Below are 24,327 nucleotides of genomic sequence, written 5' to 3'. Positions count from 1 at the left end.
TGTAATAAATATACGAGTGTCAATCATATGGTAAGACGTTTTCCACTGTATAATCATTTGTAGAAGGATACATGAAATAGAAACCCCTGTATGATGTAATATACTTATAATGATCTATTTATATAATTGTATAATTGTATATAGTTGGGAGGTGGATGAAATATCAGACACAGTTTGCCATATAATACAGTCCACTACAACACCACCACCACCACCACAACCTATTAATGCAGCCTCAAAAATGACCATATAGCTGAGTCAACACGCAAACAACTTGGTAAGTAAGGTAACTGGTATTTACTGCTGTTCCATTAGCATTGTATTACATTGTACAGGTGTTTTGTATTTTTCATGTTCCGCTCTCTCTGTACTAACTACAACTATTAGTGTAATGTGCAGCAGTAAACACAGCGAACAAACTTAATTTCAGTGGTTTTCTTCCTCTATTGAATCTTTCTGTAATGTAGTTCTGTTAGCTTTGAGTTAAGTGCATAGAGCAGTAAACTGAGCTAAATAACATTATCCTGCCAACACAGATGAGTTTATTCCTGCTTTCCAGCTTCAGATGTTAAACTCTGACTGGTGTTTTCACCGCACTCAGTGGGCTGTGGCCCTGAATCCACTCTGCCACTCTGCTCCTCCTCTCTGACGCGCTGCTGGGTGCAGAGTTACTACTACTCAGCACAGAACTATTTGAAGCATTTGGATGCGTCTGTTTTTCATGATTTAATTTCTTTTCTTGGACCTCTTCAGCACCACCATAACGTTTTTCATGTGAAGTGAGCCAGTGGGTCAGTGTGACAAAAACAATAATAAAAGATACTTCCACAGAACTGTAAAGGGGTGGGCGGGGCCAAGGGACCCAACTGAACCAAACTTAGTTGGCTGGGGGGGAGGGAGACAGATGAGAGGGAGATGACCGTCACACATTTGGGCCATGCAGCCTGCTTGGCTGGGCCTCTCTCTCTCTCTCTCTCTCTGTTGTGTTTTAGTTTTATTTTTCTATGAGCCAATGCACCAATTTGTGTAGTGGCACTCTGGAAAACCCTGCAGTGCACCCGATGGCCACTCATCCCTAGGGTTCTACTATCAGCAAAAATCTGTTTTTGAGTATCACAGATGTTAGATGTCATCACATTATCATTGTGAAGCTAACAGTGAATGTTCCTCAACAAATGGAACCAACAGGGTTATCTAAGGATATGAACAAATCAATATGTTGCCCTTTGCAAAACAATGTATCATTATCACACATAACAAGACTTTCAGCTGACTTCCTTCAGTGGCCACATCAGATTAGGTGAACATGCAGTTCATGCCTGATTTATTCTGCTGCATGCTCGTCAAATATGTGTAAAGTCGGTGTTAAGAGCCACACAGTAAATCTGTTTTTATTCCAGTTCTGTGAGGTCATGGTTAAAACTGCACTCCCACTTGGCAACACTTTGAATGTGTCGACTGAATAAAATTTTAACAATGATTGTTCTAGCTTAGCATTATAATATTAATGTTGACCAAATTGAGTGTCTTGAGTACAACAACTCCTTAAAACTGCATTATGGGTAACATCCATCTCAATAAAATACTCACATGCTTATGAAAGATTATTATTGGTCATTGTAATTGTTCCCTCTGTCCATATTAACACTTAAGATGTTACATTCTTTTGTTTTTACTCATCAAATGAAAAATAAACCTAAACTTGAACTTACAGGGAACAGTAAAGTTTCATCTCCTGTCAAAATTTCTGAATTTCTAGTGAAGACTCTGACTTCTGTCTCTTCAACTAGCACTAATTAAATAAAACTGAGATTTTGAAAGTGTGCCAGGTCCGGATGTGCTTGGGGATTATTTGGATATAACCCTAATAAGGTTATTTTATGAACAGTCTGAAGCTTTTTTTTTTTTAATTAATTGAGTTGTGAGAAAATGCTGCACCAGACAGTGGTAGCAAATTGTCTACCTTAATTAAAATTTCTGGGTATTTTTTTGAGCTTGATTTTTTTTTTTAAATGGCCTATTCTGTTGCTAGTAGTGATCAAAAATATTCTCTTCTTATATGTGACATCATCAATGCAGAGCAAAGCATTGTTCACATAAAAAAGTTATCACATTTTAGATCATTAATAAGTAGAATGGGAGAAGAATAATGGCCCCAGGACACTCCCCTGGGGGACACCATGAGTTCTGGTTTTAGGAGTGGATAGGTAGCCTGCTCTCATGTAACAGTGAAAGTGGAGAGGATGAGGTCATATTTGTTTAACAGGGGGAAGGAGAGTACTGACTGAACGTGATGTTAGACAGTGGGAGTCATTCTGCTCCTTGATATTGTTAAGTTTATTTAACCATTGTCACCAGTGTGCTATGTGCTCTACCAAAGACACACATGATCACATTTCAGTATGTAGAGGGGAAATCAGTCTAAACAATTCCTCCAACTGAAACCACAGAGTGCATAATTTGTTACTGTGACACAGAAGCATTCTCTGATCTGATTTTATGATATCAGAGGGATGATATCATTTGTCGGTGCCTTTCAAAACCCATTCCAAATCACCAGCCTCACTTCTGCTCTGTCAGTAATAATAATGCAAGAAAACTCATCAGACATTTTTTAAATCATTGATATTAATGACTGTGTCATTGTAAATGTGGTCATACAATATGCAAAAAAGGGCAAGGTACTAAAATGATTGTCCAATCAAATTGTTGCACCCTGAATCAACACCAAGTCAAACAGTGAGCTATCAAGAGATTTTCTACCATATTCAACCATGTAAAACTGCTGAAATCAAGAGTGAGTCATAACAGCAACACTGGAGCTGTAATTATTTTAAAGGTGTTCCCATTTGATGTAGAAATACAAGTGTAATCATTTATTTCACAAGAAGTTACATTCTCAAAATGACTTCTGACATTTTTGGGAATTGTTCCTCCATTAAATGGGTATAGAATCTCAAGAAAAAAAGAAAAAGAGACAAAAAAGAATGGTCAAAATGAATGCAGCATATCCTGCAGAAATATCCTGAAATATCCTTTTAATACCCTTGATTTGTGTTTTCACCTGGTATTAATGAGCATTCTTGTTATCTTGATTCTGCCCGAATTGTGATCATTTCTCAATATGCAAATGATGTAGGCAGAGCTGGCAAACATTAAAGAGAAGCAATGCGGTACATTCTCAAGGGACCACTACAATGTACAAGGCAAGGGTCATGTGACAGACAGAGAAATGGGGTCTTAGCCCATAGTCTGGGTCAAGCTCCAAAAATGCTGGATCCTACAATTCCCAAAATGCATCTGATAACATCTTTCTGTTCATCCGTCCTTTGCTTTTAAGCACCCATGATTCTTCAGCTCCATACTTCCAGTTTAGAACATAGGGATTTTTGTTATAAAACGGCTGTAATTATCTCAGATTTGAAAAATCCAGAGTCACCGGAGACATTAAACAACTGTCAACTAACTAGTCAACTAACTTTTATGTGTAAAATTGGTGAGGTTGACCTTTAAGGAAATATTAGGATTAAACGAAAGTACAGAGTATTTACACAATGTCTCTTTTTATGTGAAACTACTCACTTCAGTACCAGTGAGGACTGAAACAGATCAACTGTACCAGACAGTCAGTGGTCTATGGTCCAACGAAACAAAGCTATTACTGAGTGGCATTCAGGGAAGTGTAGTATCCGCTGTTTTTGGACTTCACCCATGAGTCAATAGATCTCAGCCTCTGCTGCTTTCATTTTCACTTCATTTTTCTTTTAAAACCTGCCTCTGGAAAGTTCCCAAACATTATGAAACTGTGATACTAAATCGCTGGACTGCCCGTTTAAAGAGAAGCGTTTGCTTGATTGTCAGGTGTCTCTGCCAACTACAGGCATCTTCAGGTGCCATCAGGTTTCCTTACTGGTGCCACAAGTGGAGTTTTCTGGCTCCAGTAATTGACAGTATCTCCTTTGAAACTCGGTGGTTGTGTTGCATGTTTTTCCACTTTGGATGGAAAAATATGTATTAAGTGTAGCAGGAGCCAACCATTGACAAATCGTTTGCTTAATATCACTTAATTGCTAAACTGACTGATTAATTAATCACAAACTTGCTGGTGTATCCCTTCAAGCAGTGATCATATCAGATATGTTTCACATATTCAGTCTCAGTAAACTACCCAAGCAACCACCTATAGCCTGTGTGGACTGTCCGTCTCTGCAGCCGGGCTCAGTGTTCCTGGTGTCCGTTAGAGGGCGGCACTGAGGCGCGAAGGGGCCGGCGTTAAGTCAGTCGCAGGCAGGCTGGAGTACCGCTGTGCCGGGCAGATCAGGCAGACACAGAGGAGGGCTGGTGGAGGAAGGAAGGCTGCCTCATGCCGCCGGGGTTTACCGGGAATTAAATATCTGACGTCCAGCGCTGCGCGAAGGACTCTGTCGGTTCTGGAAAGGAGGAATTTATAACTCAACAAAATGCATCTTTTTGGGATTTGGATGCTGATGGCGGCTCTGCAGGTAAAAAATATTTCCAATTTTGCACAGAGTCAGCTCCGATTGGCGGATGCTGCGGTAGGCTAGAGCAGAACAAACAGAGACTGATGCCCGTTAGAGGAGACAAGAGAGGAGCGCTGCAGGGGAGGGGAGGAGGACAATGAAATTATTATTGACTCTGCATCTGTGCTGCTTTTACTCGCTTCAGCTGAGTTTAATTTTTTAAATCTTTGCATTTGTCGACTATACGGGGGCCGACAATAGCTGCTTATATTCACACAGTGGCAGTAAAACGCTGCTGATCCCCAGACCTGCTCCGAGTCATTTATCAAACTAACAAGACAAATGCATGTGTAACCGTGTGCTTCTGAGAGTTTCACATGAAACGGCGGCTGTAGAAGCAGAGAAAAAAAGGCATAAACGAGGTGTGTGTGTGTGTTGTTGAACACACATCCATCCATCCTGGATGACCGGCTGCTGCTGTCGCCTTTTCCAGCATCTCATTTATGACACAATTCATGTTGCTTTCAGCTGAAATCAGATGGTTGACTTTTGTTGGGCTGTAATCCAGTTTAGCCTGAGTGAATCGAGACCCCGATACATCGTTTTTTTTTTTTTTTTTTTTTTAAATCTTGTGGCGAGCATAAACCGATCTCCATTTAAAAGATGGCAGTTTTATGTGTCCTCTTATAACCGGGTAGACGTGATGGGACAAGGTTTAAGACGTTTTACGAGTCGTGTCTGGTCCTCAATTAAGCAGTCTATTCAGCACTGCATCTATTTTAATACTGATTCTCAAGCCTCCTCATCCTGTGCTCTTAACCAAATCCATTAAATGTTAAAAAAAAACACCCTGCTTCTATCATGTTGCTGTTCTGAGCCAACGTTTAAATATTTCCCCTGCTGCCACTTGGTGAAAGTAGACATTAGGCTGATATGTTTGAATTAAAGAAGACTATTTTCATAAGGTCTGAAATCTCATTACTTGGAGGTTTGGCGTGAAGCAAGAAGAATTCCCCCCATTTTCAAACAGAGTTGAGTGTGTGTTTGGCTGACAGTCAAGACAGTGATGATGTTTGTATCAAAGCTGTTCAGCACATTCCCAGAAGTAAGAATATAACTTTTAAAGGACCATACCAACATTTTTATGGTCTGTTTCATTTACAAGCAACATGCGACTTCTATTACTGCTGACCGTTTTCCTCAGTCTACCATTCATTTCAGATGTGTTTTCATACATTTCCAGTCATTTTAGCAACACACCAGACACCAATGGCTGCATGAAAGGCATGAAAACCTGTGGTGTATGATGGGTAAAGACTGGTACTCTGCTTTTGGCGAATCATCAGCACTGTTGTTTTCATGTGTGAGGATTTATGAATCCTTAAGAATGACTGTATATTGGTGCAGATTTCATTTGCCCTAAGCTTGTCAGTCATAAAATGTTATAGCAAAATAATTTACAGCCAATCAGCTCCTCCATTCTTCTCTCCTACACTCAGAAAGACTTCCTCCTCAGTGCCAGTGTATAATCGACCGCATGGATGCAAAGACCTTATAGCCAGCCATTGATTGGAAAGTAGACTTTGACCGTACAGAATTCTACGCACATGCTGGACAGTTATTCAATCCACTCACTGAGTATATAGAGTAGTGTTGTATGAATGTACCTTTTGTGTGTTGACCCAGTCCTGCTACAAGAGATAACACATGTAATCAACAAACAGATGAGGTCTGGGACATGAGCTGGACCGGATGGAATATAAGTCCAGGTGTGTTTAGTTTTCTGTCTGCATCATGGATAATATTCTTATGTACGCCTTTTAATTCCATTGCCAACTGTGCCAGATTAATAATGTTATGTAAGACAGGTATCTCTCCTGAATACACTTACTAATGTGGAATATGTATGGTTGCGGTGTATGATTACATTTTAAATAATATACTTTTAAGAAACATGATTAACTGATCCAGACAACAAAAAGAAGCAGCAGGAGTCCAGCTTTATGAGACTGCATGGAACACATCCTGACACATAGGTTGCTCATAGTTTACTGTGGGGCTGAAATAATTAGCTGATTATGGAGATGAAACAAGTCGATTAATCTTCTACTCATTTAACAGAAAATAAATTGGCAGTCATTTTGATAACTGATGAATTCTTAAAATATTTTTGAAAGCAGAAATGTTGAAGTAGCCTGTAGCTTCAGTTGAGTTAATTGAATATCTTTTGAGTTTTGGACTGTTGATCAGACAAAACAAGGAATTTTCAAAATATCTTCTTGGGTCTGGGAAAATATAATGCACTATGATGAGATTTTATTGACCAGAAGATTAATCAATTATTGAAAAAAACACATGAACTAAGCAAATAAGCAAGGACATGTTTCCAAAATGTTAGGCACATAGGTAACATAAATAAGACTCTGTTGTTTGTGCCTGTAAATAGTGAATTCAGTTCATTTGTGTTTTGCACAAATTTTGCCAAACTACTGTAGGTTCCAGGACATAAGACATGTTAGTCAGTTAATGGATTATTCCAGGAGAACCAGCAGAGAGTCTACTTCCTCATTTTAACTGATCACATCAGCGGGTGCTTTCCATGAGGAGTTCCTCCCCTCTGGAAGCTCATCAGTGGGTGGAGTCATTGGTTTGAATGAAAATCTGCAAAACTGTTGGCTCTCCATGGCCATCCCTGGATTAGCCAATCAACAGTCAGTTAATCTCACAATTATAATGAATTGTTCAAGTCTTTTTGTTGGGACAAAACAAACAACCTGAAGATGTCACCTTCAGCTCTGTGAGCTTGTGATGGGAATTTTTCACTATTGTCTGACATTTATTGGACTAAGTGATCAATCAGTGATTCAGAAATAATGAGAATAATCTTTAGTCACAGCACTAATAATAGTACGAGAGTCATTCTTTGTGCCAATAGCAAGGGAGAACAGCTATTGTTCAACTCATCTTCTTTTCTCAATGGGCGACCTGTGTGACAGGTGGAACCTTACAAATGAAATTCTCTAGTTGTCTTCAGTATAGGGTTGTGTATGGGAAGCATAGTTGATTCAGGGTCTAGTTCACAATATGTCTTTCTTTTCTTCATGGCTTTCTTTGTTTGTGCTCTTTTGATAACCCGTTCTCCATTAGTACTGTGCAATCTGTCTCCCGCATGAAGCAGGTGCAACTTCATGACATGATGCTGTAGGACATAACCCAACAGATCACCATGCATATGAAGCTGATGCTCAATCCCAAGCCTGTTACCTCTCTTACTTAAAGCATGTGCTGATGGCAGCCCTGCCTCTAATAAAGAGGTCAGGTGGGTTGTGGAGGTTTTCACTCCAAGCAAAGCTTTAGAGGGTCCACATCCATACATAATGAAGACCAAGAAGGCAACAACAAGCACTTTATTTGTCAGATGAAATCAGCATTTGTAGCTAAAAAGATTATTAGTGTCCTCATTAATGATCCTAGTTAAAGCATTCTTATCTGTATGTGTAGATGTAGATATGATTATGGCAGATTCTGTAATACTTGATGAGACATCAGGACCTGAAACATAAAAGTACAGCAATAAGTGTATGTATGCAATATACAGTTTCATTTTTAATAAACTAGGGCTGAAACTAAATGTATTTTTATGACTGATTAATCTGCCTATTAGAAAATGTCCATCACATTTCCCAAAGAACAGATTCTTCACATATCTTGTTTTGTTTGACCAGCAGTCTGAAACCTAAAAGTAACTAACTAACTACTCTGAATGGATACATTTTTGAGCTGGAGTAGAAACAGCCCTCGCATGACCTCTGGGTCCTCTTCCCGTTTTCTTCCCCATTTCACTTTTGCCCGCCCTCTAAATGTCAGCACTGAAACCTGTGCAGCGTTATGCAGAAACACAGCATCACACCAGAGTCTTGCTATGTGTATTTACTTCCTCCTTCCTTCTGCTAATAGGGGAAGAGATGAAAGCCAGCCGTGCTAAATCCCCCCCCCCTCCCCTCCCCCACCTTTTCCAAACATGTCAGGATGGGCAGCGAGGACGTGAGGGTTTAAAGTTTTTGGGTTAAGTGGAAGCAAATCACGGCACCCCTCTTGGCTTCATTGCTTTAATCACAGAGGAACACCGCCACACACTAACACACACTAACACACACTAACACACACTAACACACACTGACACACGCTAGCAAACTACAGCAGATGCTTTTCTGCTGCACTGTGGAGCCGAGGAGCGGGGATATGTGTGTGTGTGTGTGTGTATGTGGCACAGGAGGTGGAGGGGAGGGGAGTGGTGGTCTGTGTTCGAACAACAGGAGAGACAAAAGTCTAGACGCTAATTATCATCAAAATTAATTGACCCAGTTGTCTCCTGCTCTTCATGGTGATTAATACTGGTCTCTTGGTTTGGACTGGTGCTGAACTGGATTTTATTTTCCCCTTGACAGAGACCATTTTCCTTCTGCTTCACTCTTGAAAGATACAATTTAAAAAATGTGGAAAATTTAAATCATTGGTTTGTGCTAATTGCTTCTCTCCTCGTTATTTATTTATTTTTTTTGCCATATTTACCTTCAACCTTAACAACGGCAGAGAGCTCATGTTGCTTCAGTCAGAACTCAGCTTTTATAAAGTAGATATTTTATGAAGAATTTATGATTTGCAAACTTGTTTTATTATCAGCTGTACATGTTTCCAGATTACAAATGTGAGTTTTGAATGAGGTTTCTGAATCACCCTTCTGTTTGAAGAAGACAAAAAGTTACAAAAGGTTGTGAGGGCATCGAGATTCAGTTGTCTAATGTGCGTGCAGATATCTGAATTTGTTTCTCATTCTCTTTCATCTTCCTGTCTTTTCCTTTCAGGTTGTTGTTCTGGGTGGAGAGGCTGAGGGCTCGTCTAGCAAGCGGGGGTCATTGCCATGCATGAGGGGCTTCACACAGGAGGAATACATCATCGAAATGGACCAAGAGCTGGCAGAGGGACAGGCCGTCTTCAACAGTCAGTGTACGTGCACACACACACACACACACACACACACACACACACGCGCACACAGACTTGAAGAGAGGACAGCTCCAGTAATAATCCCCTGCTGTTGGGTGGGGGTTGTTTAAGAGTCCCGCTGATATTTGAACCATAATGGAGCTTCAAGAGGACTGACCTTTGCAAAGACTGAGTGTGGAGTAGGATTAGATTGATACACTGAGCCGATACTGTCCCTCTGTTAAAATAAATGTGGTCTAGTCTGCGTTGTCCTTACTATAATTTAAATACTGTGATGAAACACAACTGTGACTGGTGTATCAAGCTTCTTCTCATTGTCTTGTTAAAGCATGGCTGAGTGTTTTCTTGTTCTTCTCCTGGAAGGTTTAGATGTTGGATGGTGGTCTAGAGGTGGTTTTAGAGCGTTTTTATCCCCTGACAAGTGCATAGTTCTTGGGGAATCTCTATTACTTCAACACCCAAGAAAAGATAATGTTATATTGGTGTAAGCATCATGAGTATTAAGAAGTAAACTTGTGGAGAACTTCTTGTTTTTCTTGTGGAGCTTTTGATTGATGATCTGAATGCTAAATCTGATTATTTTTTAGCCTGTACCAAGTAGTTTTTATTCTAACTAATGTTTGAGTGTGAGAAAAATAAAATATTCAATCTGTAATGAACTGTCTGAATTAGAAATTCATAGTGTATGTAAGTGCAACAGGCCATGCCTTGTACTCCAGCGGGGGGCGTTCGTTAATTGCATGTCAGTCTGATCTACTCCACGCCCTGTTGCTCTATCAGTAAACTAAGCAATTGTTGTTCTCTTTGTTAATGCAAAACAGAGAAAACTAGCGAGCCGTGAACAGATAATCTCGGCGCCAAACCATCTGAAGAGTAATGTGTGGAAGCGTTTTAGATTTGACACAACAGATGGAAAAATTTTAGATTAAGGTAAGGCTGTTTGCTGCCTTTTTAAAAAATGCAATTTCCTTAACATTACCATAACAACAAACCTGAAGTCAACTGTTAGACACTCAAGTGAAGCAGCATGAAGGAAAGGATGAACGGAACCGTGTCAATTTTACAAAGTAGTTTAGGATTAGGATAAGGTGGGTTGAATTCGAACAAAATTGAATGAGTTCCATGTTAGATCTCATTCATTCAAACTTGATTTTGTTAAAAAAAAAAAGTGACAGTCCTAATACCAAGAACACAAAAAGAAGGAACTACATGGTCTGGCACAAGATTAAAGCAATAATCCACCTAAAATCTGTCTTTGGAATTTCAAACTCCATGATTGAAAGGTTGCTGCAAAAAGGTTGTAGTTTCTTCATTTGTGGAGAACTGCTGCTGTGGTCAGCTTGAATTCTTGTTGGTTAAAACGGATTCCAATGGTGACATGTTAGAAATATAATGAGCACACAAACGGACAGTGGAGAAGAGGATTATGCTGCAGGAGTTGTTTGAGAAGGTTATATAGATGCTATGGTATTTTTCTCATTGCAGCTTCCAGTTATGATAACTTTTTACTCCCCAGAGTAATAGCGGAGATGTTGGTTTGCGGCAACTTTGCTAAAAGTACGTCAGATGGGGCAACAAATATGAGCAGTCAGATAATCAGATAGGTTGGGGGGAAAAACGTACATCTAAAAAAAGTGGTTCACATAATAAAACTGTCCGTTACGGTCTGGTTGTCCCAAAACTGTAAACTCAAGTTGTTATAAATGTTTTCTGAAAGACTATGTAACTCCTGCTGAACAGTGGCCAGTGTGGCAACTACAAGACATTGGTAAATTGAAGTGCAAGCAGAGAAGAATCATAATGTAAGGGAACTGACTCATTGATATCAGTTATACAGCAATATCTAGGCTATCTAAAGTTAGGTAACGTTAGCTAACGTTAGCCACCATAGGCCACTGGTCTTACCAGATAAAGTAAGTCTGTAGCACCAAATCCTTGAGTGTACTGAATTGAACGGACATTTTATTGCTCATGAATGAAACTTTTCATTTGCTAGAGGAAGACTGTGTTATGTCTTCTTTCAAATGTTATGTAGTCTCACTGTAAAATAGACTTAGACCCATATAGGTCAAACCCTAGTCTGCAGTAATATGTTAACATGGATTACACAGCCAGTTGTTGTTTACCCGATGAACCAGAATCAATGAGCGTGATATTTCTGTATGCTGTGTGTGTCAGAGGGGTTGGAGTGATCAGTATCATTGACTGGACCTCGGGGTATTAGCAGCAGCCTGATCAATAAGCAGTGTATATTTGTAGATAGGATGAGAGACAGCTCTGCTGAACCTGAATGGTGTTGGCTTTCCCACTGGTGAAGATGCTGATTTGAATCTTACATCTGCGTTTGTTTTTAACAAACCTCGTGGAAGTTAGCTCTACATGTAGTGAGAAATGAAGTGAGTGTCCCAAACCATCAACTGATAGCACGAGTGAAAGCACTGAAGCCCCCTAACACAAATACCGTTAGCACAAAAAAAAAAAGAAACTAACGTTAGCATGAAATTCCTAATGTTCGACTTCTTTACAAGTTCTGGTTATGTTTGTAAGATCAGCATGTATGAAAATCCTGCTGTTTCCACAAAATATACTAGACACTTCACTGCAGTGTATACCAGCAAAGCTTTAATCATAAGAAACTATGTTGATATAGGATTTAATGAGCAGTGACCAGACGTCCTGGTTTGTCCCGGATTGTCCCAGTTTCAAGCTGAGTGTCCTGAATCCCAACAAATATCTGTAAAACACTGAAATGTTCCGGTTTTCAGCATTCACTACCAAATTGTCTTGGTTTCCACCATAATTAAAATAATAATTATAATATTATACCTGTTTTCAGCGCTTACATAGACATTTATCATGTTTTGTCCCACTCATTATTACCTAACCCAATATAAAAACAGAAAAAGTGCACCACGCATCTGAATTCAACACTGATTTGTCTGTATGTGTGTCAGTCATTTAATGTGTCATTGTCAAGGCTGTCGCTAACCTATGACACTTGCAGCTCTTTATGACAGTATGCTAATGGTTAGCTGTCATGCTGAAGAGAAAGTCGGTCTTTTCTAAAGAGCTCCAGGAGGTTTACTCCTTCCTCTGTAAATTACTCAGCAACCAAAAAGCTGTGTTCTGCACACACACTGCAAAAATGCAGATATAATGCGGATATAAAAGATCATATCAAGACAGCCAAACCTAAGTGGTGGTTTCCCTGAGAGCTCCAGAAATGAAACTCTAAGAAGAAAGACTGCAAAGCGTTAAGTAGGGTTGGGCCAATGGGCGATGCCATTATCCATCGCTGATGAATGACAGTCCTCAACCACTGAAGCTCTACCATCGTAACATCATGATTTAAAAGCTCTCCGTCGTCTTCTGTTCATCTTTTGCGTGGATTACATTACTCTTATTGGCTTTTTACTCACAAAGCTTTTATTGCACTTACAGTAATGCAACAAGTGTAGTTAGGTGTCGTCAAGTTGATCTGGTTCACTGTCTCTCCTCTGCTCCGCTCAGAGGACACACACTCAAACATGCATGGAGCGCTCAGCCCCGCCCACGGTGAAACAGGAGAGGAGAGAAACTTTGCACGAACATAAATGACAACAAAATGCAGTCGACGCTCTGAGCTGAAATGAAATGAGTGCACATTGGGGCGGCTGTGGCTCAGGAGGTAGAGCGGGTCGTCCATGAACATAACTTACATCATAGTATAGTTACAGACTCACACACTCTCCTACCAGGCTCTTGGAAATGATTTTCTCCAGCAGTGAGAATTCATAAGACTGCCTGTTTGTCTTTTTGAGCTCCTTATCATCTGTGACAGTGGTATTTGGCAGCTTGACATATTCCATTTCTGCAGTAGAAACATCAGAAGACTCTTTGGACTCGTTTTCACTCGTCATGAATTTATTTCCTCTGTGGCAGAAAAAATACGTTACACAAGCCTTCAGAAAATCCTGCAGGTTAAACTGGACTAACGAAACTCTTTAGGGCTGACTGACTAACACACTCACTATAAACAGACTTTAAGACACGTACTAGCCTAGCAACATTAAGGCTACAAACAGCCTATAATGCAACACTGTGTGGGAGTTGGTTTTACACCGCTACTTTATCCATTCAAAAAGAATATCTGATGTTATGAACACATAATTGTCTAGAATATAGATGACCCCACTTTTTCAGATGTATTGCCAGGAAAAAAATTCATATAACATCTTATATTTTATATAAAATTTATAAAAAATCTTATATTTGGACCAATACGGTGAACTTTTCGAATGCATTTATTCTTGTAGTAGTCTATTCTTTATAGCTTCTATAGTTTTAATGTCTGTCTTAATTCCAGTGTTGTCATTAACAGGCCGTCATTCTTTATGTCAAGCCTGACAGAATAACTAATGTCTCATCACTTGAGCCACTCACTCAGCAGTGAAGAGGTGATCAGATTGACTTCTGTGGTCGGCTTGACGTGATTGCGTTACCGTGGTAATCTGGTAACCGCGGCAAGCTCTTCAGATTGCTGAAGTTAATAGCTAAACATGCACTCTGAGCTAACCTGGAGCTTTTCTTCTTGGGATAATAAACATTTTCCAACTATTACATTTGCAATTCTTGCAGTTTAAGGCACAAAAACAACTTCATGTGTTGATCCTCATATATGCTCTCATACATTCTGGTTTGGTTTCTACTTCCCCATATTTTACTGATGACATCCCATGGAAACCCGACTTTAATTGGACAAAAACTTGTTTTTCTCAGCCTTGTGTCTACACGTGTCTGTATTAGGAGATGTGTGATGATAATCAATATCTCCACACAAATGTCTTGGCCTGCAGCTGCCTCTGCTTATTCTCTCCATACAAGAAATGCCTTGATGTCTGTAAATTGTCACTGTCGAGAGCATTCTGCCTTTTAATATCGTTGAATGGGAATTGTAGTTATTGTGTTGGAGCTTGATTGTGTTAGTAGACTCACTGCAGCACCAAACACAGATAGTTTAGCTTCAGTCTGCTCAGATGAGGGTTATGTTGACTGGAAGGTTGCCAGTTTTTATCCCTTGACTGTAAAAATGTCTCACAACCTCTACAGCTGAGAAACTCTTTAAAAGAGGACAGGGCAGCTCCCGGTGTGAACATGTATGTAACCCTGTATGAATATGAAGCAGGGTTATGCTGTTAAGTTTCCCTGGAGAAATTAAGGTCAGAAAGTGACTTTCCTCTGCTGGAATTCATCTGTTTTTGTTGTGATTTTGTGATTTTATTCTGAAGGAATGTATGAAACAATGCTGACCAGCCAGTCTTCTAACCACAGCGAATATGTATACGTAAACAAAGCAAGGACCAGGCAAAAATCCTACAATAATACATAGCTGAGATGGTGTGTGTGTGTGTGTGATCCCGTTTGTGTGCTTCAGTGGGCTTGTATGGGCTCTGTGAAGTGTAACAAGGCAACAGTGACTGAAGCTGACAGAGCGGCTACAGATACAAGAAGAGAGAGTGTTTCAGTGTGTTTGTCAGTGTGTGTGTGTGTGTGTGTGTGTGTGTGTGTGTGTGTGTAGGTGAGCTGGCTAAGCAACAAATTACAAGGCCATGTTGTTTATTCAATGTAACAAACACTAATTGCTACATCATATGCAGTCAGGATGCTAGAAACACCAAGAAATGATGTTGTCTGTCATTTTCAATCCATCAGTCTGACTTCCTGTGTCTCACATTGCTCACCATTTATACTTAAATATGCATATAGAGGGAATCATTGTTAGCTCACCAATATGAAGAACACTAGTTGAATCTTGGCCACTGACTTTAAATGTGGCTAAATGTATATGTTGTACTATAATAATTAATGTCATGTAAAATATTAATAGGTAATGCAGAGTTAACAATGCTGTGTTGTCATGATAACAACTTACTGGCCTGCATGAGAGTTCTCGTAATTCTCAGGTTAGCATAAGTTACGTTAGCCTGTCAGTTAGCCTTTTAGATCTGACGAAAGCATTAGCCTTAGTAACGTTTTTCTGTAAGTTGTTATGTTACAGATAGTCACGCTAGCCTGCACTTTAGCATTTATCAGGTTAGCATTTTGTTCTCGTGTAAACAGTTAATCAATTTCAAATTTTTCAAAATCAAATTTTCTTTTCAATCACAATTTTGTCTTCCAGTGATTATGAAAACAAAATAATTGAGATAAAATGATTATTGTGCTACATCTGATTCGCAATGATGGTCTTGTATTGTCTTGTATACCGCTTCATTCACAAAACAAGGAAGTACTCTAGTACCAATTTAGGACCAGTTTAGGGAGCGGGGAGGACGTTTCTCTTTGTTTGCCATGAAACAATCAGGAAATAAAGTTTTGGTGTGATGAAAAACTTGACTGGAGTCTAACAAATTTTCATTTTAAGCGTATTGTCTTACAGATGTACTGTAGCTAAATTCTGTTCGGTAAAATTAGCTGGTGAACTCATCTTTCTTAGAAAAAAGTACTGTAGTGTTTAAACTGTTGACCCAAACTTCGCTTTAGGTGTCCCACTATTTAACTTTAATGGACAGCTACCTGCCAATCAGAAGTGAGTGTGTCCAATAGTTACAGTATAAGTTCAATTAGCTATTAGACCAACTTCAGAAACCTAGCTTTTTGCTCCATTTCTTTTTCTTTTTTGTATGTTTTCAAACTAAATAGAATTTTTCTCTGCTTCACCATAATTTCAAAAACACAGTAAGACTGGATGATGATGGATGATAACCTTGCTCTGTTTGTAGCAGGATGTAAGGGACTCACTGAGCTGTTTGAAGATAATTTGGGGGCATGTGCATGGTGTCTTTGCTGGGTTACAATCTGATGGCTCTGGGTGCTGTTAATTATTTAATTGGAGCAGAGGAAAACTGAATTATTAATGAGAGGATGGAGGGGAGAGACATAATTAAAAACAGACAGACAGAGTGTCTGGGGGATGGGTTGTGAGGGAAAGGAGGTTAGAGGTGAGATCAGCCTCTATCAGACTGATAAGAGTAGGAGGAAACAGGAAGTAACACTGAAGGTTATATGATAAAGTCCATTGTTTGGAAATCTGTCCTCTGGCGTTTTTCTGGAGTTCTCTAATTTTATAAAAAGCTTACAGTGATCCATCAAAAAAAATGGTCCAATCCTGATCTTTGGGGGTTTTTTTTTTATATTATTACAGATAAAATGTCAAGCTGGGTATTGAACCTCAACACAGATTCCTCCTGATTCAGGTCAAAATGTTGCCAATTTTAGATTAATTGTTTGTACAGCTGCTTGTTTTTAAGACATTTAAAATTTGAGAAGTTTAGCTTCTTTTGCTAAACGAAAAAATGGGTTTGTAGAGGAAGATGTTATTCCTCAATGTAGAGTAAAAAAAGTGAAATTGTTTTGGTATCAGCTCAAAACTCAGCTATCTTCCTGGCACTAGTATCAGCGAAATTAAAATTAAAACAAAACAAAAAAAAAAGCAGTTGAATTTTTCATTCAACACTTACAGGAAACTGCCTGAAAGTATTCGTGACTTAGTCAGGTTTCTGTTTCCGTGCAAAAGGAACAAAAATAAATCCGGGAATGGAAAGTTGATTCAGCTGTTGTCAGTGTTTTAGTCAGTGGATAGTCCCTCCCTATGTGTGTGTGTGTGTTTATAATGACTATCTATCTGTTGAGAAAGAGATGATGGTTTTTGTTTACTTTCATAGCTACCATGGAAGTGTGTGTGTGTGTGGGTCCTCATCCTGTTTGTCATCTTCAGTATGTGTACGTATTTGTGTGTGTTTTTATTTCTCCAGATACAGTACGTGGGTGTGAACATTTGAGCTGCAATACTTTTGCTGTGTTTGCATGTGTGTACAGTATCTGTGTGTGTGTGTGTGTGTGTGTATGAGTCAAGCTGAGGTCAGTTGCTATCCTGTACTTCCTGTGGAGTGCGGCAGGGCCGACTGCTCTGACCTTCCCATTTTCCCATCCATCCTTCCTATTAAGGCAGTGAGTGTTAGTCAGTGATACGGCCTCATTCAGCCGGCTGCTGGTCAGCGCTGCCATACACAGCCGTGGAAAAACCCCCCATCCCATGAGCCAGTACACACCAAACACATTCATCTCCCCACATCCTCCCTCTAAATCCCCCTCTTTTTCTGTTCTCTTCCCTTTCTTCTCCCATTTCTTTCTTTTCTCTTGTCATGCAGGGGATTACCCTACTTTATTCTAGCCTCATATATCACTGTCTCCCCTCACAGCCGGATTCGGGAAGGGCAGCCGTGATACAGAATGAGAGCTCTCTCTCTTTTTCTCTCTTTTCCCCTTTTCTCACTCATTTGAATCAGTCCCACTCTCCTTTTTTCCCCTCGCAATTGATTCCTGCTCCTGCCGTCGTTTTTTTCTCAGAGGCTTGTTAACGTCTTAGCAACGGGATGCTCACTGCTCCTAAATGTTTTCACTTCTGTATCTAATGTAACGTAGTGTCTGTTACTTAAAACTTGTTGTTTGTACCATGTCAAGTTGTAAGATAAAATCTTCCAACAAGCTATATATAAATATATATATAATATGTATGATACTGATATACATAGTGATACAGATTTTGACAAAAAATCTTCACGTTTAACCTGATTAGAATATCTGCTTAAGTAACTCTTTTCCTGCTATTGATATTGATATATCCCGTCATTTATGACAGAGCACTTCCCCGCCATTGAAGAGATTTGACGTTTTCACTGCTACACCATAGGGGGCACTGTTAGGGTTAGCATCTGACAAGAATAGGTCACCCGGACAAGAAAAGGACCACCGGAATGCAGTGGAAGAGGAAGAAGAGGTCTTTTATGTACGGCTAATGCTACTTGTAGCCTAACGCATGGAGAACATTTTGCACCAGCCCACCTAGAAAAATGCCCAGCAAAAGGTTTATGGCTGATCAAGCCTGGGAACTATTGAAATTGATATTCTGCTTGAAAATAGTTGCTGAAAATGACCAACATTCAAGTGTTTGTAAAAAAAAAATATAAAAAATGAATGAATGAATCTAGAACAAAATTGTTATTTGTGACTAAAACTAGAAGATTCCCTGTTTACGTAATCATAGAACTGAATAGTCTGTGGTGCTAGCGGTGGCTGGCAACTTTTAAAAATTACTCTGGTGGGGAAAGAGTTAAATATGTGATAAATCAAAGTACTTTATCACATTGATGCTGTAAATCCAATGCCATACAGGCCAGCTCACTGATTTGTGACATTGTCTGCAATGGTCTAAAAGATATTAAAGGGATAGCTATTCGGTAGAAATGGAATAAATCTTTGACAAATCTCTGTCATTTGTCTGTGTATATTGTCATGTCACCCGGCCCCTGCTGCCAGCCAGATGGCTGTTAAAATTGATCTAGATGTCTTTAGTGTTATTGGCAATCCCCTGACATTTGGCTTTTGTGCCATCATGAAGCAAACATGTTCACCCACAGTACACACAAAATGTCAAAATCTTAACTGCTGGATTGAAGTGAAATTTACTGGACAGACTAATGCTGTGCTTGCATCATATTGTTCAGATTGTAATTGCGAGCAGCTGAGTGGGAAAAACAGTTTGAGTCAGCCTCATACTTATAATGGTGATACTGGGAATGTCAGACAGCTACAATATCTCCCATGTAGTGAACTACAAAAGTGTTAACAAATTGGGGACCAAATGGCTGTAAAGCCTCCATCACTGACAGTTACATCTTAGTAAAATGATGTACTATTCAGTCAATTCAGCTAACTCAAAATGAACTGTATACTTTTTATTTGTGTCTGGTTTCACATGTTAACAAAATGCTACTGTATATTTAACTAGGGCTGCAACTAACGATTATTTCCATTAATGATTAATATATTATTTTCTTGATTAATGGATCAGTCATTTGGTTTACAAAATGTCAGAAAATGGAGTAAAATGGAGTAAAATGTTGATCACTGTTTCCCAAAGCCCAAGATGCAACCTAAAATGTCTTGTTTTGTCCCAACCAACAGTCCACAACTCAAAGACATTCAGTTTACTGTCATAGAGGATTAAAGAGACAAGAAAATATTCACATTTACGAAGATGGAACCACAGAATTTTGGCATTTTTACTTAAAAAATGATTCTGTGATTAATTGATTATAAAAATAGTTGGTGATTAATTTTCTCTTACTGTTTTATTAATCGACTAATTGTTGCAGCTCTATATGTAACACATTAGAATGAGTCAATATAGGATATTAATATGGGAAAACGTGTTGGAATAACAGAATAATAATAAAAGGAAGAGTGACATCAAATTTGCTGAGCATATTAATGCTCCCAAGACAGTAAACCCTTTTCAGTTGAATAACCTCATGACCTTTCCTCTAGCACCACTGTCAGAACAAAGATTGGTTTTGGCCCCACTCAGAATAAGGCTTTAAGAATAGCAAAGCCTTGTACACGTGTTACTGTAAAGTGTCAGGCTTTTATTTCTAATTTCCCCTGTTCCCTTGTTATTGCAAACCCAACTGTTGTCTTGATAAATTTAGTATAATGTTCATTTTCACAACACTAAAACCATCAGTGCAGCAAGAGTCCTGTCAGACGTCCAACTTTTGACTTTTTCCCCAAACAATGTTAAGCTACCATGACTGAAACTCAACACTTCCTCCAGAATTTCTGCATTAAAAGTGTTCTAGCCTCCCCTTGATAGGAAGGCTTTTAATGTGAATAAATATCAGGAAGTGTTGAGTTGATGGTAGCTTACATCAATCAGGAGCAAAGAAGAAAGAAGGTATACAGTATATCAGTTACACCTATCAAGCTTACCTGAGTAAAAATATCTGTATATTATCATTTCTGCCATGTAAAGAATTGTCTTTAAAATGAAGTACTAACTGACCTTTACATACAATTTTGCACATTTTTTATCCAGTGATCTAGAAACTTATTTTACCAGTGCACTCACTGGAAATACTGCTGGATCAGAGACAGACAGAGAGAGAGAAATTAATAAATGTAGTAAAGGGGACTGCTGTCAGAGAGGTGGGAGGCTTCTGTCACCACCAATCAGGAACAGTGGCCTTTTATTTTACTGCCAGTGGTCAGCAGGCAGGGCCCCTCCTGTCATAGCCAATCAGGGGTTCATTCATGTCCTCACTGGCTAAAACCAAAACTATCCTCTTTCATCATATCATCATTATCATCATCAATAAAAAAAACACTTACAGTCAGTGAACCATAAACAGGTGGAACAACTCCACGCCCTCAGTCTACGTGAATGTGAGTGTGATGCCTCCTGTTTCGAGGTGCCAGGAGAGTGGCTGTGGTTGGCTGAGATTTTTTATGGTGGCAAACAGGATGTGGCCTAGGCAACATTAAGGTCATGGTCCCATCAATGTAAGGAATATGCTCTTCACAAATTTTTAGAAAGTGATTTACATCCTTATATTGCTCAGAGGTAGTAGGGAGAAGGTCTGGTGGATGGTGAGGCCTACAAAGCACTAAAACACTTGTTCAAAGCACACCCTGTATATAAAGATGGACGTAGAGAGTGTGACATCACCCGTTTGAAGGCCAGAGTTGCTGCTTATGGTCAGCGCCATCTTTTCCCTTTGGAGCCAGGAACTTCCAAATAAGGAGTGTGGGGTGCCTTTCACGCTCAGGAAACACACCCCGCTAACTTGGACCCAGGCTAACAATAGCTTCCTGGAAACACCGAGCGGTGCACACTTGGACTAACATTAGTTGCTTTAGATAAATTATGCTAACAGGGCAGGTATCATAATCAAGTAATTTGGTGAAATATTGTGACAATAATCTGACTCAGTGTGAAGCCCGGAGCTGGGGAGAGCAGCAGGTGAGCCAACTGTCAATCACAGCTGTCAATCACACCTACTCCCTGATAAACACCTACACAGCAGACATAAAAGCTACTATAAGTCTTCAAATCTTATTAACGGAGCAATAATTTACTTTCACCAGCACACTTATTAGAGGGTCTGAATTTAGAGATTGAGACCATAATGACTCGCTGAAAAAAATGATTGACTTGGTATTTCTAGAGAGAAGTTGAGGTTTTCTGAATGGGAGTCATATTTAAACATACCTTGGTAACTGCTTTGAGTTAGTTAAACATAAGTAGGAAAATGTTAATCATTCTTTGGTTGTCAGGAGCAGATATTATAGGAAAACTTAGCATATATATTCTGTATAAACATTTCACGTTGACATTGAACAGTCTCGAGTTTGGTCTAAACACGTCCTCTCTGTTATCTTGAGCTTGTCTCAGTCTCGGTCTTGTTGGGGTTTTTTTGCTTTTCCTGTCGCTGGATGTTCTCACAGCAAATTGGAGAATGCTGTCAGTCAGCTGTCAGTTTCTCTTTCTCAGACCCACTGTTCTGCACTGTCATTTAAAAATGTTCCATATTGTTCTCTAGTTTCCCAGCGATGTGGTATGGCAGTAGCCGTATGAGCAATGCTGGTGCTAGACTGAAAAGATGGGGAGATCATGAACCTCATCACAGTTTAACACATTATCTGTACAATTTCATCTCACCACTGAGATCCATCAGCCTCCAGATAAACCCTGGAATATGTTAATATGATCTGTAATGCACACTGTAATTGAAAACATATAGACAGCATCATTTCTAATGCATATTGATTGTATGTGAATTTTTGGGTGGCTGTGTCTGAGCACAAGAAGGTAGTTTCATTGAAAATGCTGCCAAATGATGTTATCATCACTGACATAATAGAAGCATGTAAATGAGGAAGAGTTTTTTCCTGTAGGCCTACAGTATTCTCCTCAGTGAGTGTTTCCTCCGTGTGGTGTCCGAGTTGGACCACTGGTATGCAGAGGTTGTAATTACAGCCTAGCATCCAGGAGTTAGTGACATTTAATCTGAATGGAATGCAGCCATAGTTTTTCTTGTTTTATGCTCATCACTACACCGTTTCTTAATTCCTGTGCATGCGACGGATGAGAGACTGAAATCACAGCTAAATGTGAAGATTTATGGTGCTACAATGAATGGTTTCTGCCAAAGAATGATGAAATTAAAGTCCAGCTCTGAATGAGTGAAAAGTCTCCCTGGCTGAGTTAGGCTGTTAGAAACTACAGTGTGAGGAGTGAATGGGAGGTCACTCTAGTTCAATGAAGCAGAACGTGTATGTATGTGGTAAAACTGGAGGAGTGTGTCTGTGTGTTGGAGCAAGGGGAGCTAAGCCGTGTTGCCATGCAACCATTCGGGCCAATAGACAGATAAAGTTACCATAAACAAATGAGACCATAGTCCAAATGAACTTGAACCATGTTACTTCTACCCACTTGAAGAGGACAAACTTGTTGGAAGTAATTTTGCCATCTGCCTAGTTTTAGTCCTACCATCTGCCTTTAGAGAAATCTGTGAAAGCTCGCTTTGTGCTATAATGATGTGCTCAAAATAAATGAGAGAAATTTTAGAGGTGGCACAAGTGAATGCAAAGATGCAAGTGGACTCATCCTGGGCTATACAAATTGAAGCTATGACAAGTCTGCGTTGAAAATGTTTAAACTTGAGCGCAAAATTTGAGCATAGCCTGAGGTCTTATGACTACAATTCATGAACATACAAAGGAAAGCAAGAGAGGGATATGAAGGAGAATAACAGAAGTACTGGAGTTCTTCCTCTCAGTGATTCTAAATGAAGTCGATTTTTTCTTCTTCACATTTGAATTTAAAAATAGCATTAATACTTACAGAAAATATATCTTCCAGGAATTTGTGAAAGTTTTACAATACCTCTTCATCTGTAGTGATGATGGTCAAAGTTGTAGCTATTTAAAGCAGCACTAATCAATATTTTTATATTAACAATGGCACAAATTAGTGTTTGGAGTGATGGGGAGGTTGTGGTTCCTCTTTTTCCTTTTTCCTTTTCCTAAAAACTTTCTACTGGTTTTCATTGAGAAATACTAATGAGGTGTGGTTAAGCTGTGTGTTGATAAAAAGGACGCGCATCATTATCTAATGACGTGATGAGGCTCAGCTGGGGGAGTGCGACAGTTGAATGAGTGGTGCAAATTGAGTCAACATGAGAGACGCCAGTTTTTGGAAGTGCTACTCAGGACACACTACAGCTTAATACCTTTCCTGCTCATGGACTTTGGTGGAAAACCAGCTGTTTCATTTTGGGGATCCATCCTCCAATAATCTAAACTGAACTGAAAGGCCCAGACAGAGCTTGCCGCTCTTGAGAGCAAAGACCAGCATTGGTGAGGTGTCTGAGGGACCGACTAACTGCTAACCTGCTAACAGGCCCACGAACTCGATAAGCTAAACCACCTCCCGGCTATTTCTCTGGTCTTGGAAATCAGTCCATCTATTTCTGTTTCCTCCCTCGTTTTCCCCTTTTTTACACACTCCAGGTTAGGACTATTATTGATACTTAGCCCTTAACTCCTAGACTTGACTAGTCTGTAATATAATTTGGAGGCTTGTCTGGGATATATTTGAAGATCAATAGCTATTAATGTTTGATAAAACCAGTTTAGCAATTAGACTTTAGTTAGTGAGTTACATCCAAGCATTCTGTTTGAGAGAAGAGGCCCAACTGAGTTGAATTCAGCTCGGGAAAAGCTGTATGTTGCCCGGCTTAGAAGTAGGCCACAGACTTATGGTTACAGGCAGAATAGCTGCATGGTGCTAACTTCTCGCTTAAAACAGATGGTTGTGTATGTATGTAAAACTTAGTTAGCTGGAAGGGAAGTTATTGAATACATTTATCGTGTGTGTTGACGTTAAAGATAGGGATATGGGCCTATAGGCTGATGATAACAGGTTGGTTTAGTTGGTTAGCTGATAGCTACTTAGCTA

General features: G+C 39.5%; 1 protein-coding gene across 3 annotated transcripts in view; it reads left to right on the top strand.

Annotated features, from left to right (window-relative positions):
* Positions 1–4,171: 4,171 nt before the first annotated feature.
* Positions 4,172–24,327, top strand: part of LOC121900244 (cadherin-2-like) — a 99,427-nt gene continuing 79,271 nt past the window's right edge. The window contains exons 1-2 of one of the 3 annotated variants that reach the window (XM_042416388.1): positions 4,172–4,502; positions 9,347–9,488. In XM_042416388.1, coding sequence (XP_042272322.1) covers positions 4,461–4,502; positions 9,347–9,488 — 184 coding nt within the window. In that variant the 5' untranslated portion in view covers positions 4,172–4,460. Of the gene's footprint in view, positions 4,503–6,226; positions 6,251–9,346; positions 9,489–10,399; positions 10,419–24,327 lie in introns of those variants that run through there. The other 2 variants (XM_042416389.1, XM_042416390.1) reach the window with 2 other exon arrangements.

This window comes from Thunnus maccoyii, chromosome 7 (assembly GCF_910596095.1).
Source record: "Thunnus maccoyii chromosome 7, fThuMac1.1, whole genome shotgun sequence".
In the NCBI taxonomy this organism is placed as follows: domain Eukaryota; kingdom Metazoa; phylum Chordata; class Actinopteri; order Scombriformes; family Scombridae; genus Thunnus; species Thunnus maccoyii.
Note: the sequence above shows the minus strand (reverse complement) of the source record. Positions and strands in the feature narration are given on the sequence as shown.